At 32.9% G+C, this 20,151-nt stretch overlaps 1 protein-coding gene across 1 annotated transcript in view; it reads left to right on the top strand.

The window, feature by feature from the left end:
* MSH4 (mutS homolog 4) overlaps positions 1–20,151 on the top strand; it is a 53,922-nt gene that overhangs the window by 7,798 nt on the left and 25,973 nt on the right. The window contains exons 3-9 of the mRNA XM_010989044.3: positions 2,458–2,618; positions 3,965–4,075; positions 5,843–5,958; positions 6,858–7,031; positions 11,441–11,613; positions 17,092–17,159; positions 19,829–19,903. Coding sequence (XP_010987346.2) covers positions 2,458–2,618; positions 3,965–4,075; positions 5,843–5,958; positions 6,858–7,031; positions 11,441–11,613; positions 17,092–17,159; positions 19,829–19,903 — 878 coding nt within the window. The remainder of the gene's footprint in view (positions 1–2,457; positions 2,619–3,964; positions 4,076–5,842; positions 5,959–6,857; positions 7,032–11,440; positions 11,614–17,091; positions 17,160–19,828; positions 19,904–20,151) is intronic.

The following is a 20,151-nucleotide window of genomic DNA, read 5'->3' as shown; positions in this document are numbered from 1 at the left end:
GTGTAATCAACCTACCATGAGGTGGTGTGCTTTGCCCCTGCGGAATGGTGATATATGGGCATGTTGATCTCTGCTGTTGGCAGAAGAGAAAGTTCATGTCGTTGAGCCCATGCATATAGCCTCCATTCTTGCTACTATGGCCAATTTGTTCATGGCTCTATTGAGGAAACACTGGAGTGGATGGGAAAAGAGGCTAATAATCAACAGAGTGTATTATTTTGTCCACTATTATTGTCTCCTTTACATTGGGTGCCCTTTGGTGAGCATTCACATGAGTCAGATATTTTCAAAGACTACTCCCAATAGAAGAGATTCATCCACATACTTCTTCCCCAACTTTCCTTGTCAGTATCTTCCAACCCTGTTTCTTCCAGGTCCCTGACCACCCAGCTAACCCATTAGCAACTGCTCATGAATGAGTCCGAATCTATACTTCTGGGTTATCTCTCATTCCAGACATGATGGAGAACCAAATATATTGCTCATCGTTCTGCCCAAATGAAAGTTCAAAATGAACAAAACAACTCAAAAAAGTTAGAAGAAAATAGTAATGTATATCAAATATCTCAATGAAGGAGGAATTTCTTAGCAGAAAAGCAATGGAAGAAATTATAAAGGGAAAAATTGTCTATACAGAAACCTTTTTGATATCAAAAAAAGAAAGATTGGTAGCAACTAAATTATTGTCATTGATTTATAAAATTCTCATAAAAACAGATTAAAAACATTAGAATGCAGAAAAAATTGTGTAAAAGGTGTAAGCATCTCAAAATATAGAAAACAAATGAATATATTAAATCATGTTCAATTTTGAGAGTAATTTTTTAAAATATAAATTTAAGCAATAGTCATTAGATTGGTCAATAGTAATAACAATAACAACAATAGTAATAATAATACATTATAGAGGTTAGTAGTGGTAAAGATTCAGCAAGACTGGGTTTTCTCATATACTGTTGATGAAATTAAAAATTGGTACAATTCTGAAAAGAAATTTGGCAATATTTATGAGATCCTTTAGACAGTTTTCCTTTCTTCCAGTAATTTGACTTCTAAGGATCCACTTTGAGGAAATAATAAGAGACCCAAAAAAAGCTTTATGTATGCTATGATGCTCATTATAGTATTACTTATAACAGAGAGATAACAGTATAAATGTTCTTTTTAAAGTTTAAAGGAGATGTCTTCTGAGTGTACTGAATTTGCACTGGAATTTGGTATTTATTTTCAAGTTAAAAATAGGAAGTTCATATTTGATTGCAGAACTTAAACTGACTTCTGTAGATTTAATATAAACTCAATCACTATGTATCACAAGGCTTTCATGGCAAAAAAGGTTCTGAGCACAATAGATTTTTAAAATGAACTCTTAAGTTGACTTCTGACTAAGATAACATAAATGTGTAAATAATTTTGTAGGTATTATAATAGAAGAATGGAAAAGAAAAAATGAATCTAGGTTAGGGAGGGAAAGGAGGGGCTAAAAGGGATATAATGAAAAGTTGACAAGAGAATAAAAGACAATTTTGCTTCTTTGAAAATAAGATTTTAAGTATGTTTAGCCTGATGTTTAAAATCTATGAATAATGCTTTATAATTTCATATACTTTACAAAACACTTCTATATTATGTTTAATTCTTACAAAACTTTGAAAAAGATTTGGTATTTCCAGTTAACATACAGATGAAGAAATGGTAGCTTTAGGAAGGTTAAACTACTGACCTGCATATTTATGTTCCGTAAGGCACAGATCTCGAAATCAGTAATATATGTAGTGGTTAAGGACACTAGCTCAGGAACTAGGCTGCCTATGTACAAATTCTACTGGCTTCATTCATGCCTCAGTCTCCTTAGAAGTAAATGGAAAAAATAATGATGTCCATTGATAGAATCATTGTGACAAATAAGTTAATCCAAGCAAAGAACTTAGAACATTCTTGGTATGTTAATAAAATATCTAATATTACACAGGTATTTTATAATTGGAGTTTATACTTGTGTAATGTTTTATACTTTATAAAATACATTCATATATATGTTTGATCCAGCCAACTCGAGTTAGGTAGGGTAGTTATTGCATTATATTTTTATATATGATTTATTAAGAAATAATCTGCTTAAATTCATATAGCTTTTAAATGACAGAGTAAGAAAAGCTATTTTCTGATCCGAAATTTAGTGTTTCTTTATGATTTCATTCCACTAAAGTGCAAAATAAGACAATATGTAAGTTTATCATTTTTAAATGTGAAGTTAAGTTTTGACAAAATACTTACAGAATTAACATTTTTATTTGGTCTGGTTATGAGAAGTTATTTTTTGTTGAGGAAAACAAGATTTTTCCTTGGATTATTAATAGTTGTGTCCTAGATTTCGTGCTTTGAGATCTTATGAGGAGGAACTAGAAAGTATTATTATTAATGTTTATACATTTTGTTAAAAATTTTTTTTAACAGCTACATCCTCATCTGCGGTTTCTGCACACTCTCCATCAGTTATTGTAGCTGTTGTAGAAGGGAGAGGGTTTGCCAGAGGTGAAATAGGAATGGCAAGTATTGATTTAAAAAGCCCACAAATTATATTGTCTCAGTTTGCAGACAACACAACATATGCAAAGGTAAGTATTTATACTTGTAGGAAATGGTTCATCTAGAGGGCACTATGCAGATTTTCAAGTCCGTGCTTTTCTAGTTAGTTTACTTTTTGGTAAAATAAAGATTATTCATGATTACATCAATGTAGGTTACTCTGAATTAAAATAAAATTGTTTTACATTTGACTTAAATTTTTTAATATATTTTGCTCTGAAATAAAATGCTTTGCTGTTACTTGAACATTCCAAATTTATATTAGTTTGTAAAATTAATGTCTTCATATTAATAGTTCCTGGACTGATTTCAAAGATAATGTATGTAATAATGCTATCTCCAAAGGGCTGTTTCCTCTGGACTGTATTTGAATTTTATTTTCCAAAGATAAGGGAAACTTGTGTCTTAGATCAGTCATAATTTAGTCTATCAACTTGTTGCCTTCCCTTCTTACCACTCATCATTAATTTGTGTCACTGGCCCTATTGTCATGGGAATTTGTGTGACTTAATCAGGTAGAGATAGTCTGCTCCTAATCGCTATATTCTAAAAAGTTATTTGACCCAATTACTATTATTAAAAGATATTAAATATTATGTTATTTTTAATGTTTTATTGTTCTTTATTCCTTTCCCTTAGAAACCCTTTGTGTTTCCCCCTTATGTAGGCTTCCTTTTCCTACCGAATAATTAATTTTTAATATACCTAACAACCTGCATGATTAATAGTACTGCATACTAACTTTATCCCTGGGTATTTCACATTTTTATGCAATTTAAAAAGAATAGGATAAAAGTTTTTGTAAAATACAGGAATGTTTGGCATATTGATTGAGAATTTGTGTCTAGAATAGTTCCAAGCAATAAACCTTATGTTGTGAAAAACGTCAGTCGTAAAGCAGATATTTCTCATCTGTGTTTTTGTACTTTTCAACTTCTAAGCTGTACCAGTGTGGCCACACTGATTGAATCACCATAGTTACACTATTGAATGTATTTGTTTTTCATAAACATACTGGATAGATAGATAAAATACTAGGTAGATAAAATACTGTGTAGAAGAATTTAAAAAGTCTTTAGAAATATATATCTGATAAGTTCAAATTAATTTTGGGGCTTAGAGCTGATACAAACTATTGTGAATAAAATATAGCCTATGTTTATAATATTTCATACTTACGATTTTATAGGATATATGTTTAACATATCACTATTAGAAATATATTTTAATTGAAATCTATAATTAAGACAGTTGTGTTTTTTTAAATCTCTGAATTAGTTATAAGTACTTATCTCTCAGAAAAATATGAAACTTTTTTGGTTTTAGAGAATCCTAAGCTTACATTTAAGAAATTGTTTATTCAAATGATTTTTAGGTGATCACAAAACTCAAAATTTTGTCACCTTTGGAAATAATAATGTCAAATACTGCTTGTGTTGTGGGGAATTCAACCAAGTTGTTTACTCTGATCACAGAAAATTTCAAGGTACGTGACTTTTATTCTCAATAGTAATGTTTAAGATCTTATTTATTTAATATCCATAATATTCTAAAAACAATAATTTGAGTAACTTTATATTTACCCTGAAGTACTCACTAAATACAAGGCTTCAGCTAAGGAATTATTAATACATATAATAAAAATGACAGACAGTCCATTTATTTGATCTTGTACCCTTGAAATACTTTAAACAAAAGGAAAAATGTTTTAGGTAATAAGGGGGTTTCCCAGAGTATATAGGAAGCAGACCCTTTGAGAAAGCATGGACTTCCTTAGGTATAACTCCTTGGAAATGAGTTATTGTGGTGCCAGACTAGTTGAAATTAAAGTTTATTCTTGTAGGGGATAGCAGTTATCAGCAAGTACTTTTTTTGAGGAGGGTTTGAGCTGTGTTACAGAATTATTTCAGCTTCCCCTGGCAGCATGATCTCACAGCTTACTACTCTAGCCTCCCTCTGGGGACTGTGACAGGTAATCCTCCAAAGGTGAAAGCAACATATATTTACTACACTTGAGATGTAAGACAGTAAGTATAGCCTGGTGCTTAAGAGTAGAGGAGTCACACTGCTCTGGTTTCAAATCCTGATTCTAAATGACTTTGTGCAAGTTAACCTCTTTAAGCTTCAGTTTTTAGGGTTTTTTTTTGTCAATAAGATAAGGATAATAATAGGATCTGCCTCCTAGAGAATTGATATTTTATATAGGATAATCAGAAATGGTCTCATTATGAGGTTCCATTTGGGCAAAGTCCTGAAGGGAATGAAGGAGAGAGTCATAGAAGTATTAGGTGGAAATGAATTGTAAGCAGAGGGAAAAATCAATATTATTATTATTATCATTATTATCACATTTACCATAAAAAGACTTTAAGTAAATAAGAAGCAAAATGAAGTGGAAGGAGCATGGACTTTGTAGTCAAAGAAATTTTAATTCAGGTCTCAGCTCTGGCATGTATCAATCAGATGATACTAGAAGAGTTACTTGACTTTTCAGAATTTGACTTACAGGAAAATTGTAGTTAATACAAGACTTATATTATAGGTTATTGTAAAGATTAAATGAGATAGCTGTTCAAACAATATTGGCATATAACAAATTTTCTACCTGCTTATGATTTTTTTTTTGGTCTTACAGCTCTTTCACAGTCCATTGTTATTATATTATCCTTCTTGCTTATTACTTTTATTCAAAGTGGGCAGACTTTTTACTTCACAACTTCATGCTTTTTTTGTGCTCTTTTTAAAAAAGTTCCATTATCTCCTTTTCTTTATTCTAAATAAATCGAATTCATCTCATGTAGATAGCATTTCATAGATTCGATAGCTGGAGTTGGTGTTTTTGTCTTTCTCAATTAGTATATTACAAAGACTTACCCTCTCTCAGTTATGATAGAGTATATGAGGCTGATGTAAAACCTTTGTTGCTGCTGTTGCTGTAGAATAAAATTAGTAGAAGGCAGAGACTCGTATGTTTATTTTTTATTATTATACTTAAGATTCAGTTAAATTTCCTGTGAGTATGACCTAATAAGAGCTACAGACTACTATAATTCACTAAGCAAGACAGATCATCATTCCTTTTTTATGAGTAACTAAGATAACTTATTTGACTCTAGGAAATAATAAATAATGAAAAATAAACTTTATACAATATTTAAGCCACCTACTTGTGTACTAGCATATGTTTAGAAAAGTAGTTTCGGGCAAGTGCATGAAACTTAAAATTTATTTTGAAATTAAAAATTCTTTTCAGAATGTTAATTTCAGTACTATCCAAAGAAAATACTTCAATGAAACAAAAGGATTAGAGTACATTGAACAGTTATGTATAGCAGAATTCAGTACTGTCCTAATGGAGGTTCAGTCCAAGTAAGTATGATTCAGGGGAAGTAATAAATCTCTAGTGTGTGTTCCGGGGGGGCAAGGTCTTTTAAAATGTTTTGTTCTTTGTTATGTCCCTACCACCTAGAAAAGTGCCTAGCTCATAAAACATGCTTAGTAATTATTAAAATAATAAAATAGCTAACTAAAATTTTTATGTAAGGCATATCTGACTAACTTAATTTGCGTAGAATTTCTCCAAATTTGTCATAATCTATTGCCCTAATGGTTGATGTTCAATTTACTGTGGGGTGAAAAGCTCAGCTAGCTACAGTAAACTGGAAATGTGAGGGCACAGAAGTGAAACACAGTTAGAGCTGTGTTCTTGTTACTTTATCCTGTTACTTCTTAAAGATTCAGAATGAGACAGGGAATGATATTTTTGGAATGGATATTTCTAGGACATACTAAACAGATGCTTTCTTTGAGCCAGGTTGGACCACTTGTTTACTGAGTTAATCACAGCAACTGCCATCACCAAGATGAAAACACACTTTCCTATACATTGGGACTTCCTGACTGTACCTTTAAAGTTCTCAGACTTTTCAATATTATTTGAATACATACTTGGAATGGTACATCAAAAATTTTCACAAATTACCATTGAATGTTGTCTTCTAACATGTGATTTATTGGTGTCTGATATCCCTTTAAGTCTCAGACTTCAGAAAATTGTCTGTTTTTATCCAACTTACATTTTTAGAGGTTATTTAACTAGTTATCAAAAATAAGGAACACTTGGTATGCTTTTCCCCTTTCAATTTAAGTGATGCTATGCAAATATTTTTAATTTTCCTAATATTAAGATAAAATAAATGTACCTTTTATAGCAATAATTTTTTTTTATTCTAAAGATTTATAGTGATGTATCATTGGTCACTTTACAGGTATTACTGCCTTGCAGCCGTTGCAGCTTTATTAAAATATGTTGAATTTATTCAAAATTCAGTTTATGCACCAAAATCACTGAAGATTTGTTTCCAGGGTAGTGAACAGACAGCCATGATAGATTCATCATCAGCCCAAAACCTTGAATTACTAATTAATAATCAAGACAGTAGGTAAGATCATCCAGTTTTTTTTCTTAAAAATATCAATATATTTTTATATGAATAGTTTACATTTCTTTAAATTATTCATTGGTGAAATATTGAAGGAACATATTTTTAATCATTGTACCATCGTTGCTGAACTGCTCAGATGTTTCTCCAAAGACTGGTTTTAAAAATATATTTGTACTAAGCAAGAAAAAACCCAATAGCCCATTTCAAAACTAGGCAGAGGACTTGAACAGAGACTTCTTCAAAGAAGGTACACAAAGAGCCTATAAGCACATGAGAAGCTGTGCAGCATCACTAGTCATTAGGGAAATGCAAATGAAAACCAAAGTTACCACTTAGGATCGTTATTATCAGGTAAAATGGAAGATCAGCAATGGTGAGGATGCGGAGAAACTGGAATCCTAATCCAGTTATGGTGGGAATGTAAAATGATGCAGTCAATTTTAGAAACAGTATGGTGGTTCCTCAAAAAATTAAACATAGCATTGCACATGATCCAGAAGTTCTAATTCTAGGTATATACCCCAAAGAATTAAGAGCAGGGACTCAAACAGATACTTGCATACAAGTATTCATAGCAGCATTATTCGCAGTAGCTGAAAGATGGAAATAAACCAAATGTCCATCAACGAGTAACTGACTGAATAAGTAAAATAAGTTGTATACATACAATGGAATATCATGCAGCCTTAAAAATGAATGAAATTCTGATAAATGCCACAAGATGTATCAACCTTGAACAGATGCTGCTAAGTGAAATATAACAGACACAAAGGAAAATTATTTTCATCCCACTTATATGAAGTACCTAGAATAGGCAAATTTGTAGAGGGACTGGGGGAGGTGGGAACAGGGGAGTTACTATTTAATGGATTCAGAATTTCTCTTTGGGATTATGAGAAAGCTCTGGAAATGAATGGTGGTAATGGTTGAACAATGTTGCAAGTATACCTAATAGTCTGAATTGTGTCCTTAAAATGGTTAAAGTGGTAAAATTTGTGTTTTGTATGTTTTACCATAATAAAAAAGAAGTTATTGCATCCAGAATACTACAAAATTAAAATAGCCAGTTTTAAAATATTAAATACAGAAAATCTGTAATCATTTGAGAAGGTAAAAATAGTTGAATCACTTAGTCTTTGGTGTATGACTAGATTGCTTGTTTTATTGGCTTATTATTAGCTTTAGTTAGAGTACCAGGAATACTGACGGTAAGCACGAAAGAGAGGGGGAAACGCACACATGTGTGTGCAGGAACACATAGAGTATTTATAGATTTCTTAGTGGGATACCTAATCTAGAATCAAAATGTTATTAGAAGATAATGTAATCAACATGTGGCAGTGTTTACAGCAGGGATAAAACCATATAGTTTAATATGGGTTCAATTTTGTACAGAGAATTAGTGAGTCATGGTTTTTCTCCTTGAGGAATTACAGCCTGGAGGAGGAGACACATAGTATCACAGTATCATTAACATGTGCTAAGAACACCAGGCCCTCAGTATCTGAGGGACCTTGCAATTGGTTGAATCTGCGGATGTGGGACCTGTGGGTATGGAGGGCCGACTGTGCTAGGCCATAGTATATAAGGGACTTAAGCATCTGCAGATTATGGTATCCGCTGGAGGTCTTGGAATTAATCCCCTGCAGATATGGAAGGATGACTGTATAGTGGTATGAAAGTTTGTGTAAAAAGTGATGGGATCCTAAGAAAGGTAGTTGGGCTTAGTAAAGGGGTAAAAGGGGAGTAATTAGGAAAGGCTTTCTAGAGGAGATAATACCTGACATAAGTTTTGAAGTATAAATAGAAGTTACCCAGATAAAGAAGTAGAAAAGGTGATAAGACAGTGAAAAACAAAGTCTTGAAAGCATGATTTTCAACACAGCAATATGGTACATGTAGGGAAGCTAGAAGCTAGTTTGGTACAGTGCAAGGTGGGAACAAGTAATCTTAGAGAAAAATCTCAGCTTTCAGTAATTACATGTAACTTCAGATATCAATGAAAGGGATAAACTTAAAATGACTATAAACTTTAGTATTAAGAGTATTGAACAGAATAAAGAGTACTTTAGACAGTGGAAACCTTAATGTACTCAGTACCGATTTGAAAGCCGTAGTGTTTAAATATTTGTCGCTTTATGCATTCTTATCTTGGCTTCACTTTCCATTTTGTGAAATCTCCAGACAGTATTTACTCTTGCAAACTTAGAAGCCCAAAATATCTAATTTTATTATTTACTTTAATCTTCAGGAACAGTTTAGATCTATCTAGATAACTGTTGGTACTACTTTTAGTAAAGGTAGGAGCAGTGCTGTATACACTGCTTTTCATTATCCATCAGTAGAGTAACCTCAACACCTTTGCAGTTCTGTCGAATAATGATGGTCTAAAATTATAATCTTTTTAAGGAGTTTATAATTAATTGTAGTTATTCCTTCTCAACTTAGTGAATAAGTAATATTTTTTCTATTGCTAGAAAAAAGAGTTAAAATAATATTGGAAAAAGTACTCTGCCATTGACTTTCTGTGTTAAAATAACATTGGGTAACAGAAAATCAGTAAGGCTGGTAATTATTACAGTGTTTCATATTCAGTTTTACTTCGTCACATTCCATAGTTAATCATTATTTACCGTTATTATTGCCAAACATTGCTTGATTTCCTGCTGTATGTTAAATGATAGGATATTTGCCCTCTAGGTGTTCATATTACAGTTGAAAGAAGTTGAGGTCTTTTCACAGACTTGAACCTAAGAATATTAGGTTAAAAGGTGGATATTCTACCTAGTGAGCTATCTGAATACCTCTAATGCTTCTAAGGATTTGTCACCTGTTCCATATAATGTTTCACTCATTGATTTCTATATAGCAAATGGCAAGTTTAGGTGTGCTCCTCACTTCCTTTGTTCCTGCAGAAGCCAAGTTCTCAAAAAGTAAAAGAACTGTGCCTGTTCTGTACCTATGATGAACCACCGCCTTACTCCCAGCCAGGACTTGATTTGAGTAGTTCCCTAAAAAAATGTTTAAATTGATGTATCGAAAATCTGGTAGTTTGATGATTTAAGAGACATTCTTATTTCCCTTCCTCTCTTCACCCAGATTCAGTGTATCAGTAAATCCTCTTGATGACTCAACCTTTAGAGTATGCGCCTGTTCTGGATCACTTCTTACCATTTCCAAGGCTGCAATCCTAACCCATATCTCCATCATGTTAGCCTGGACTACGATATAGTATAATGGCCCCTAAATTGTCTCTCTTCTTCTCCTATTCCCAACCTAGTGGTCAGAATATAATCCTTTTAAAACAAAAATCAGATCTTGAAAGTTTCCTGCTTAAAATCTTCCAGTGCTCTCATTACATTTAGAAAAGCATTCAGACTCTTTACTATGGCCTACAAGGATTTCTGTGTCCTGATCTCTGTCATCTTACTCATTCATTTCCCTTCATTCTTACCCTCATTTGCAGTCCTCCATCAGCTTTGATATTCTTTCTGGTTCTGGAGCCAGAAAGACTACCTGGGCTTAAATTACTGTTCTGGCCTTTTTAAACTGGTAACTCTTTTCTTACTGTTCGCTTACTTGGAAACCTTGGACAAGTTACTTAATTTCGTTGTGCTTCAGTTTCTTCCCTTATAAAATGTGGTTAATAATAGCATCTATTACCATTATTGTTAGAATTAAATAAGTTAATATATGTAAAGTGCTTAAAATAATGCCTGGAACATACTCAGTATTCAGTATGTGTTAGCTCTTCTCACCATCATTGGTATCGTTGTCCCCATCTCATCATTGTCAAATGGACGCTTTCTTAACTAAACTGCCAAACACACACACAGGTCTTTCTCAACCAGCCTAACTAAAGTAGCCCTCCTTTTCATTCTCTGTAGAGTCCTGTTTGTTTGTTTTTAATAAACAGGACTCTGTACCTGAAATGATTTTCTTTCTTTCTCTTACTTACAATTCTCAACTTCTTATGTTAGAACAGATTGATTATAATAAATACTCATTTTATCAATGTAAAAGATGTGTCCCCCTTTAAGGATATATTATTGCTATCTTGCTATTATTGACGGAATGCCATGGACTAGATTATTTTATATTAGTCTGAGTATTGTAGCTGGTCTATGCAAAAAAGCCATTAACTAACTGCAAAAAAGATACAGTTGAGTCTTGTTAATCAAAGTGTGCTTCACTAATTGACAGCATACTTGGGAGTTTATTCAAAATGTAGATTCTCAGGCCTCATCCCCGACCTACTGAGTCAGAATTCTCATGTGATCTGTATGTGTATTAAAGTTGGAGAATCACTACTGTTGATTACAGGATTATTTTGAAAGTTAAATTGCAGTTTTCTTGGGTTTTCCTTTGTATACATAATGAAATTTTCCTAACTTATGTTTTCAAAGGAGTAATCACACACTCTTTGGTGTTCTAAATTATACTAAGACTCCTGGAGGAAGTAGAAGACTTCGTTCTAATATATTAGAACCTCTAGTTGATGTTGAAACCATTAACATGAGATTAGATTGTGTTCAAGAACTGCTTCAAGATGAAGAACTCTTTTTTGGACTTCAGTCAGGTAAATGAATATCATTTATCACTTTTACAAATATAAACTATTAAAAAATACATTTTTTTAACTTTTTAAAATTGAAGTATAGTTAATTTATAATGTTGTTATTAGTTTCTGGTGTACAGCATAGTGATTCAGTTATACGTATGTATCTATATTTTCCATATTCTTTTTCATTACAGTTTGCCATTGAATATAGTTCCCTGACATTGTCTTCTTACAAAGATACCAGTCATGTTGGATTAAGGCTCATCCTAAAGATCTTACCTTAACTTGATTACTTCTGCAAAGATCCAATTTCCAAATAAGGTCGCATTCAGATACCAGAGTTTAGTATTTCAAAATTTCTTTCTGGCAGACACAATCCAACTCATAACATGAGATAAAAGAATTGCCCTTGGCACCTGGCTATTTGTTCACTGGCATGGCAGTGCAATTTTCTTCTTAAATCTGTAGGTGGAAAGACAGTTTATATGCACTGATCCTAGTCTAATTCCTGATTTCTAGCAGCTTGTTCTGTCTTCTATACCCCCAGTCCCTCAACCTCCCTACCTGTTGTTCTGGTAGTCTAAACCGAAGTGGTACATGAAAATCTAGAAGGCGTTTATAGCCTAAATATTTTCCTCAGTCCAATTCTAAATACCTTTAAATTAGTATAATTCAAGTATTTGGCCTTATATTGACTATAACTCTGCATTTCCAATGTTGTTGAGTATATTAATTTTCTCCATATATTCCTATGTATTTAGTGAGACTTTGGGAAAGGTACAAAAAGGTCACTAATAACTGGTAACCCTTGTTCACAGCAACACCTCATCTCTCTTCTCCCATTCATTGCCAAACTTGGTGAAAAGCAGATTCTTGGCATACATTATCTTCTCTTCATCACTACATCTCAGTCTGCTGCAGTCTTATTTCTGTGCTCACCACTGCAATGAGATTGATTTTGTCAAGGTCACCTTAGCAGATGTTGTTGGTTCTCTGTCCAGATCTTCCTCGGTCTCTTTTACCTTTCTGTGTGTGCCTCTCCCTGCTCTGTGAGCGTTTGCTTCTAATGGCTTGCACCTGGACTCTTTCCTGCCCTCAGGCTCCTAGAGCACTTTGCTCTCAAGCACAGAGTGCCAGAAGTGCTTCGTGGCTCTTAAATGACTGAATGGTGTGGGAGTGTCAGGGTCCAGCTGTCTCACACTGATTTGGCAAAAATCATGAATGCAACTTAAAAGTCCAGAAATCTTCTACAGGATTGGTTGGAATTACCTTCCACGGGACTTCACCTGAAACTATACTTCTGCGTGGCTTTGTCCCCTTTCCTGTCTTTTTCTTCTTTACTGGTTTCTCTTAGAAGTATATTCTTAATAAATCACTTGCACAAGAATCTTCATCTCAGAGTTCTGCTTCTGGAGAACCCAGCCTAAAACACTCACCCATAGTCTCAGTTGGTCAAATTTACCAATTGGTAAATTTAATGGACACATATCAGTTCTCCTACGTGAAATCCAGCTTCTGTGGTACTGCTGAAAAAATCTTATTGAATTACTGCCATTCTTTGCTCCTGATTGTCTTCCTACTTCTTTGGGTTTTTTTTTTTTTTAAGCTCTATCACTTATTTCTTTTAAAAGTTTATATGTCTATCCAATCAAAACCAACAGGGTATCTCCCTTGAAATATTATCTTTATGATTTCCAAATAGACTACAGGACTGTGTACTATCTTGGAATGTCCTCCAAAAACTCTGTATTGATCAAATGGGAGAGAGAAAGACTTCTTTTTAGGCTTGTTTTCCTTTGCTCATTCCCTAAATGCTATGGCTCTTCAAAATTATGTCCTAAGTTGTCTTTTTACCCTATATAGTCTTATTATATGATTCACCCACCTTCCTGGTTTTGTAGTTACCATTCATATATCCATAACTTCCAAATTTATATTTCATGCCCAGGTATCTCTACAGACCTTCAGCTGCGTATGTCTCACTGCCTACTGAGCACTGAGAGATGCTCCTCAGCATCTCAAATTTAATGTGTCCAAAGTATGACGTCTTCTCTTCTAAATCAGTCCCTTCTGATTTCAGTGAATGGCTCTACGTACAAGCTTTTTACCAAACCAGATACCTGGAAGTCATTCTTGATACTTCACTTCCCTGGCTTTAATCATCAAATTCTGCAAAATCTCTTCTGTGTAGCTCTTGCATATATTAGCTTCTGTTATCAGTACTGCTGCTCCAGCCCAGGGTACCAAATATCCATTATCTGATGTGCTGCAGCAGCTTCCTATTTAGCCTTTCTCCTCCAGTCTTGTTCTTTAGAGTCTGTTCTCTATATTGCGGCCTGAGTGGTCTTTTGAAAATATAAATTTGAGCATATTACTCTTTAATTATTAATTTCCTGTTGTTGATGTAACAAATGTAGTGTCTTACAACAGCATGAATTTATTATCTTACAATTCTGGAAGTCAGAAGTCAGTTTTACTGGGCTAAAAGCAGTGTGTTAGCAGGTCTACGTTTCTTCGAGAGCCTCTAGTGGTGAACCTGTTTTCTTGCCTTTTCCAGTTTCTAGAGGCCATCTGCATCCCTTGGCTCATGGCCCTTCCTTCATCTTCAAAGCAGCAGAATAGTTTCCTCTCTGCTTCCTGACCTCTGCTTTTGTCCTTATTTCTTCTCTCTCTGGCTGATCCTCCTGCTTCTCTCTTATGAGGACCTTTGTGATTACTTTGGGACTAACAAACAATCCAGAATAATCTCTCCATTTCAAGATGCTTAATTTAATCCCATCTTCAAAGTCCCTTTTACCAGGTAACATGTTTGCAGGTTCCAGGGATTAGGATGTGGACATCTTTGGGGGGCTGCCACATACCCACTTGCATAAAATCCTTTAATCTCTTCTTATTATTTTTAGGATAAAATCCAGACTCTTCTGTATGGCTGTTTCTTTGCCGTCTCCCACAATAATGTCTTGTTACTCCTCACTTTCCATTCTGCCTTCTAGTATCATTGAACTTTTAGTTACTTGAACATGTCTTCTCTCATTTTCTGGCTTTAAAAATTTTTTTTTAGTTTAGTTTATTTTCATTGAATTATAGTTGATTTATGATATTAGTTTCAGGTGTGCAACATAATGATTGAAAATTTTTATAGATTATACTTTATTGAAAGTTATTATAAAATAATAGCTATATTCCCTGTGCAGTGCAATATATCCTTGTAGCTTTTTTTATTTTGTACGTAATAGTTTGTACCTCTTAATCCCCTACCCCCATTTTGCCCCTCTGCTCCTCCCTTTCCCCATTAGTAACCACTAGTTTGTTCTCTATATCTATGGAGGACAGTATGGAGGTTCCTTAAAAACTCTAAAAATAGACTTACCATGTGATCCAAAAATCCTACTTCTGGGCATATATCCAGAGAAAACTATAATTTGACAAGACACGTGCACCCCAATGTTCATAGCAGCACTATTTACAATAGCCAAGACATGGAAGTAACCTAAATGTCTATCGACAAATGACTGGATAAAGATGTGGTATATGTGTGTGTGTGTATATATATAATATATATATTTTATATATAATATATATATATATGTAGATGTGGTATATGTGTATATATAACATATTATATATGCATATAATATATATGTTATATACACATACACACAATGGAGTACTACACAGACATAAAAAAGAATGAAATAATGCCATTTGCAGCAACAGGGATGGGCCTAGAGATTATCATATTCTGTAAAGTAAGTCAGAGAAAGGCAAATTATCATGTGATATCACTTTTATGTGGAATCTAAAAAATGATACAAATGAACTTATTTACAAACCGGAGATAGACTTGCAAACATAGAAGATGAACTGTGGTTACCAAAGGGGAAGGGAAAAAGGAGAGGGGATAAACAGCAAGGACCTACTGTATAGCACAGGGAACTGTATTCAGTTTCTTGTAATGGAAAAGAATCGGAAAGTATATATATGTATGTGTGTGTTTATATAATTATTTATATATATATAAATAGTTGAATTGCTTTGCTGTACACCTGAAACATCATAAATCAACTACACTTTAAATAAAAAATTTTAAAAATTAAAAAAAGCAGTGCTGCTGTGAACATTGGGGTACATGTATCTTTTCGAATTAGTGTTTTTGTTTTCACTGGATATATATACCCAGGAGTAGAATTTCTGGATCATATGCTAGTTCTAGTTTTAGTTTTTTGATGAACATTCATGCTGTTTTCCATAGTAGCTGCATCAATTTACATTCCCATCAACAGTGTACAAGAGTTTGCTTTTCTCCATATCCTTGCCAGTATTTGTTATTTTGTAGCTTTTTTGATGATAACCATCCTGACAGGTGTGAAGGTATCTCTTTGTGGTTTTGATATGCATCTCTCTGATGATTAGTGATGTTGAGCATATTTTCATGTGCTTTTTGGCCATCTGTATGTCTTTTTGGAAAAATGTCCATTTAGGTCTTCTGCTCATTTTTTAATTAGATTGTTTTGCTCATACAGTGAGTTGTATGAGTTGTTTATATGTTTTAGATATTAACCTCTTATCAGTCATATCATTTGCAAATATTTTCTCCCATTCAATAGGTTGTCCTTTCTTTTTTTGATGGTTTCCTTTACTGTGCAAAAGCTTTAAGTTTCACTAGGTCCCATCTGTTTATTTTTATTTTTATTTCCTTTGTCTCAGGAGACAGGAGTCAAAAAAATATTGACGATTTATGTCAAAGAGTATTCTCCTTTCTAGGAGTTTTATGGTTTCAGGTCTTACACTTAGTTCTTTAATCCATTTTGGGGTTATTTTTGTATATGATGTAAGAAAATGTTCTAAGTTCATTCTTTTACATGTAGCCGTCCAGTTTTCTCAGCACCACTTACTCAAGAGACTATCTTTTCCCCATTGTGTATTCTTACCTCCTTTGTTGTAGATTAATTGACCATGTGTGTGAGTTTTTCTGACTTCTGTATTTTGTTCCATTGATCTGTGTCTCTTTTTGTGCCTCCCACATTCTGACTTTTGCATTCTGCAGTATTTGTTTAGAATCTTTCTTCTTCCTTCCTTGCAACCTCTTCTCCCAAGCTCCTCTTTAGCTAACTGCCATTCATCATTTACCGTTCCACTTTAAATGTTCCTTCTGCTGGAAGCCTCTCTGACTCTGTGAGACTACAGTGAGTTGTGTTAGGTGTCTTTATTACATGTTGCCTATAGGATCTTGTTATGGCACTTACCTTACTGTATCTTAAGTGCATGTTTTGTTGGATGATTCCAACAGGGTGGAGTAATCAAAATTAAGAAAAGCCCACTAGAATTTACTATTTTTTTTCCTGGTAAATGTAAGATAGATAAAGATGATTAAAACAAATAATATTTGCAGGTAAAACTGTTCTGTTTTATTATTTGAAGATAATATTTTATATAGTCTATATTGTAAACTGTAACATAAAGTTTAAATACTCATTTTCTGCTTGTTTGTTTTAGTTATAGCAAGATTTCTTGATACAGAGCAGCTTCTTTCTGTTTTAGTCCAAATTCCAAAGCAAGACACGGTATGTTTATGTATACATTATATGTTATATTATTATACATTATGTGATATAACTTGTCTTAATGTGATGTAACAGTTGGAAAATATGAAAATCTTTCAGAAAAGTACTTCATTTTTAATATCTGGAGTATTTTTATGCCTCTTTAAAAGAAACTTTTTTCCCCCAGTGTGTTATCATATATGATATGATTGAAATTGAAAGTTTCTTAGTTGAGGAATTGACATATTTTCATTAATCAAATATTTACTTAAAGATTTTATATATAATTTAAAAACTTAGATTGTAATAATATTTGCTTAATAAATAATTGGGTGAAAATTATGTTAGATGCAAAGATTATAGATGCTCTTAAAAGGTGATCTTTATGTGAAGTTTGATTAGTTTTCAAATATGCTTAACCTTTAAAAATGAAATAAAGTCTTTGGATATTTTTCAAATTTAAATACTTAGTGCTTATAGGCACATTCTATAAAGAAAATAATAGATGGTTTTCATTCTTTCATTTAAGGTGAATTGAAAAATATTTATTTTAATGAAATACATGTACAGATGACTCTTGAATAATGGAGGTGTTGGGGCACCCACCTCTCCCTTGCAGTAGAAAACTCATATGTAACTTTACAGTCAGCCTTCTGCACCCGATGGTTGTGTGTCTGCAGAATGAACCAACTGTGGATTGTGGAGTACTGTATTTATTGAATAAAATCCATGTATAAAAATTTTTTAAAAATCCATGTAGGAGTGGACCCTCAGTGTTGAAATCTATGTTGTTCAAGGGTCACCTGTATATTTTTGCTCATGTGCTTAAAAAAGGAAAGAAATTTTGTACATCAGTAAAATTTGATTTAAAATTTGACTATTTTGCAAATGCACTGAAGGCTTATCTATGTTTAAGAAGCCTTTCTGTATTGTAGAGATAACACTCTTAAGGTTCACTTGTAATAAAAACATTAGATGGAAAAGTTTTGGCTGTTGGGCAGGCACAGAACTGGAAATTTCCTTAAATAATTGAAACACCTTTAAATTCAATATATACAATTGAGAGATAACCTAGAACAACTGATGTCTGATATAAAATTGTTTTCATAAAAAGAAGTTAGAGACATTCTTTACTCTCTAGTTTTCTCATAGAGTTTGTATAGAACTGGTATTACTTCTTCCTTAAATGCTTGGTAGAATTCACAAATGAAGCCATTGAAACTTGGAATTTTCTTTGTAAGAAGGTTTTTGATTATAAATTCTTAAATAGATATGATGCTATGTAGGTTACTTGTTTCTTCTTGAATGAGCTTTAGTAGGTTGTATTTTTCAAAGACTTTGTCATTTCACCCAATTGGCATGATATTATTCATAGTAACTTCCTTATTATCCTTTTTATATTTGTTGTTTATTAGTGCTATACCTCTCACATTCTTGATGTTAGTAACTTGAATATTTTCTTTTTTTTTTCCCTCCTGTTAGTCAGTCTGGCTAGAGCTTGTCAATTTTATTGGTCTTCTCAAGAACCCAGATTTTGACCTTACTGATTTTTCTTTCTTTTTTTCCCCGCTTTCTGTTTCATTGATTTCTGCTTTTATTAGTTTTATTTTCTTTCTTCTGCTTACTCTGTGCTTAGTTTGCTCTTCTTTTTTGATGTTGTGAAGGTAGAAGTGGAGGTCATTGATTTGAGACTTTTTTTCTTTTCTAATACAGGTATTTAGTTCTATAAATTTCCCTCTGAGCAATACTTCAGCTATACTTCACAATTTTTATATGTTGTGCTTTCTTTTTTGTTCAAAAAGTTAAAAATGCTTTCTAATTTCCTTTTTGATTTCTTCTTTGATTTGTGGGTTAATTACGAGTGTATTATTTAGTTTCTAATATTTAGGAGCTTTCCAGATATCTTTCTGTTACTGATTTATAATTTAGTTCCACAGTAGTCAAAGAATGCATGTTTTATAATATGGGTCTTTTAAACTTTATTGACACTTGCTTTATTTTGAAAAACTATTCGTTTGGACCACTGGAATTATGAGAATTATTTTATTTGTACAAACAAGAACCAGTGAGGAAAATTCATCTTTTTCTGTAACTGAGAAATTTGGATTCAGTTTTCCTTTTCCTTTTCCTTTCCTTCCCTTTCCCTTCCTTCCTTTCTTTCTTTCTTTCTTTCTTTCTTTCTTTCTTTCTTTCTTTCTTTCTTTCTTTCTTTCTTTCTTTCTTTCTTTCCTATTTTTGGGGGGGGGCGATAAACAAACTTTATTCTAGGAAGAGAGATAAAACCATTTGAAAATTTACATATATGTACTGTTCATTGGATTCAGTTTTTCAAATACCATCCATTCACAAATACCTTTTGTGTCTTTTTCAATTAATCTTAGTCTCTTAGTGCTGCTCAGTATTGAACTGTATCTCCTGTTGCTACTATGGGTTAAGCTGTACCCACAGGGTTGAAATAGAAATGAAAGTTGGATACATGAAGTGAACTCTTACTGTCAGACTTACAGGAGACTAGTGCATCAGACTTACCATGATGGGACAGGAATTTATAACCATTGTCTAGGCTGTTATCCTGTTTAGACTGATAAATAAAAGTGAATAGACTGTGATAAGTGTGAAATGTTCAAGAGGAAAACCCATTCATGTATTAAATGTTTATGGTGTACACATTTGAATTTTTATCTTGATAGGTTAATGCAGCTGAATCAAAGATAACGAATTTAATATACCTAAAACACACCTTGGAACTTGTGGATCCCTTAAAGGTAATTTATATGTGTGTATATTGTATAAAACATGTCTAATATCAGTTTTTTAAAAACTTTTTGTTTTGAAAAAATTTCAAACTTAGGGAAAGTTGCAAAAATAGAATAATTAATTCCCATATTCTCTCTTTTTACATGTACACACATACTATGGTCCTTATTATTACTCTTACTGAACCATCTGAGAATAAGTTTCAGTACCTAAATACTAAGGTGCATATCTCCTAAGAACAAAGGTGTTCTCTTGT

Source organism: Camelus dromedarius, chromosome 14 (assembly GCF_036321535.1).
Source record: "Camelus dromedarius isolate mCamDro1 chromosome 14, mCamDro1.pat, whole genome shotgun sequence".
Classification (NCBI taxonomy): Eukaryota; Metazoa; Chordata; class Mammalia; order Artiodactyla; family Camelidae; genus Camelus; species Camelus dromedarius.
Note: the sequence above shows the minus strand (reverse complement) of the source record. Positions and strands in the feature narration are given on the sequence as shown.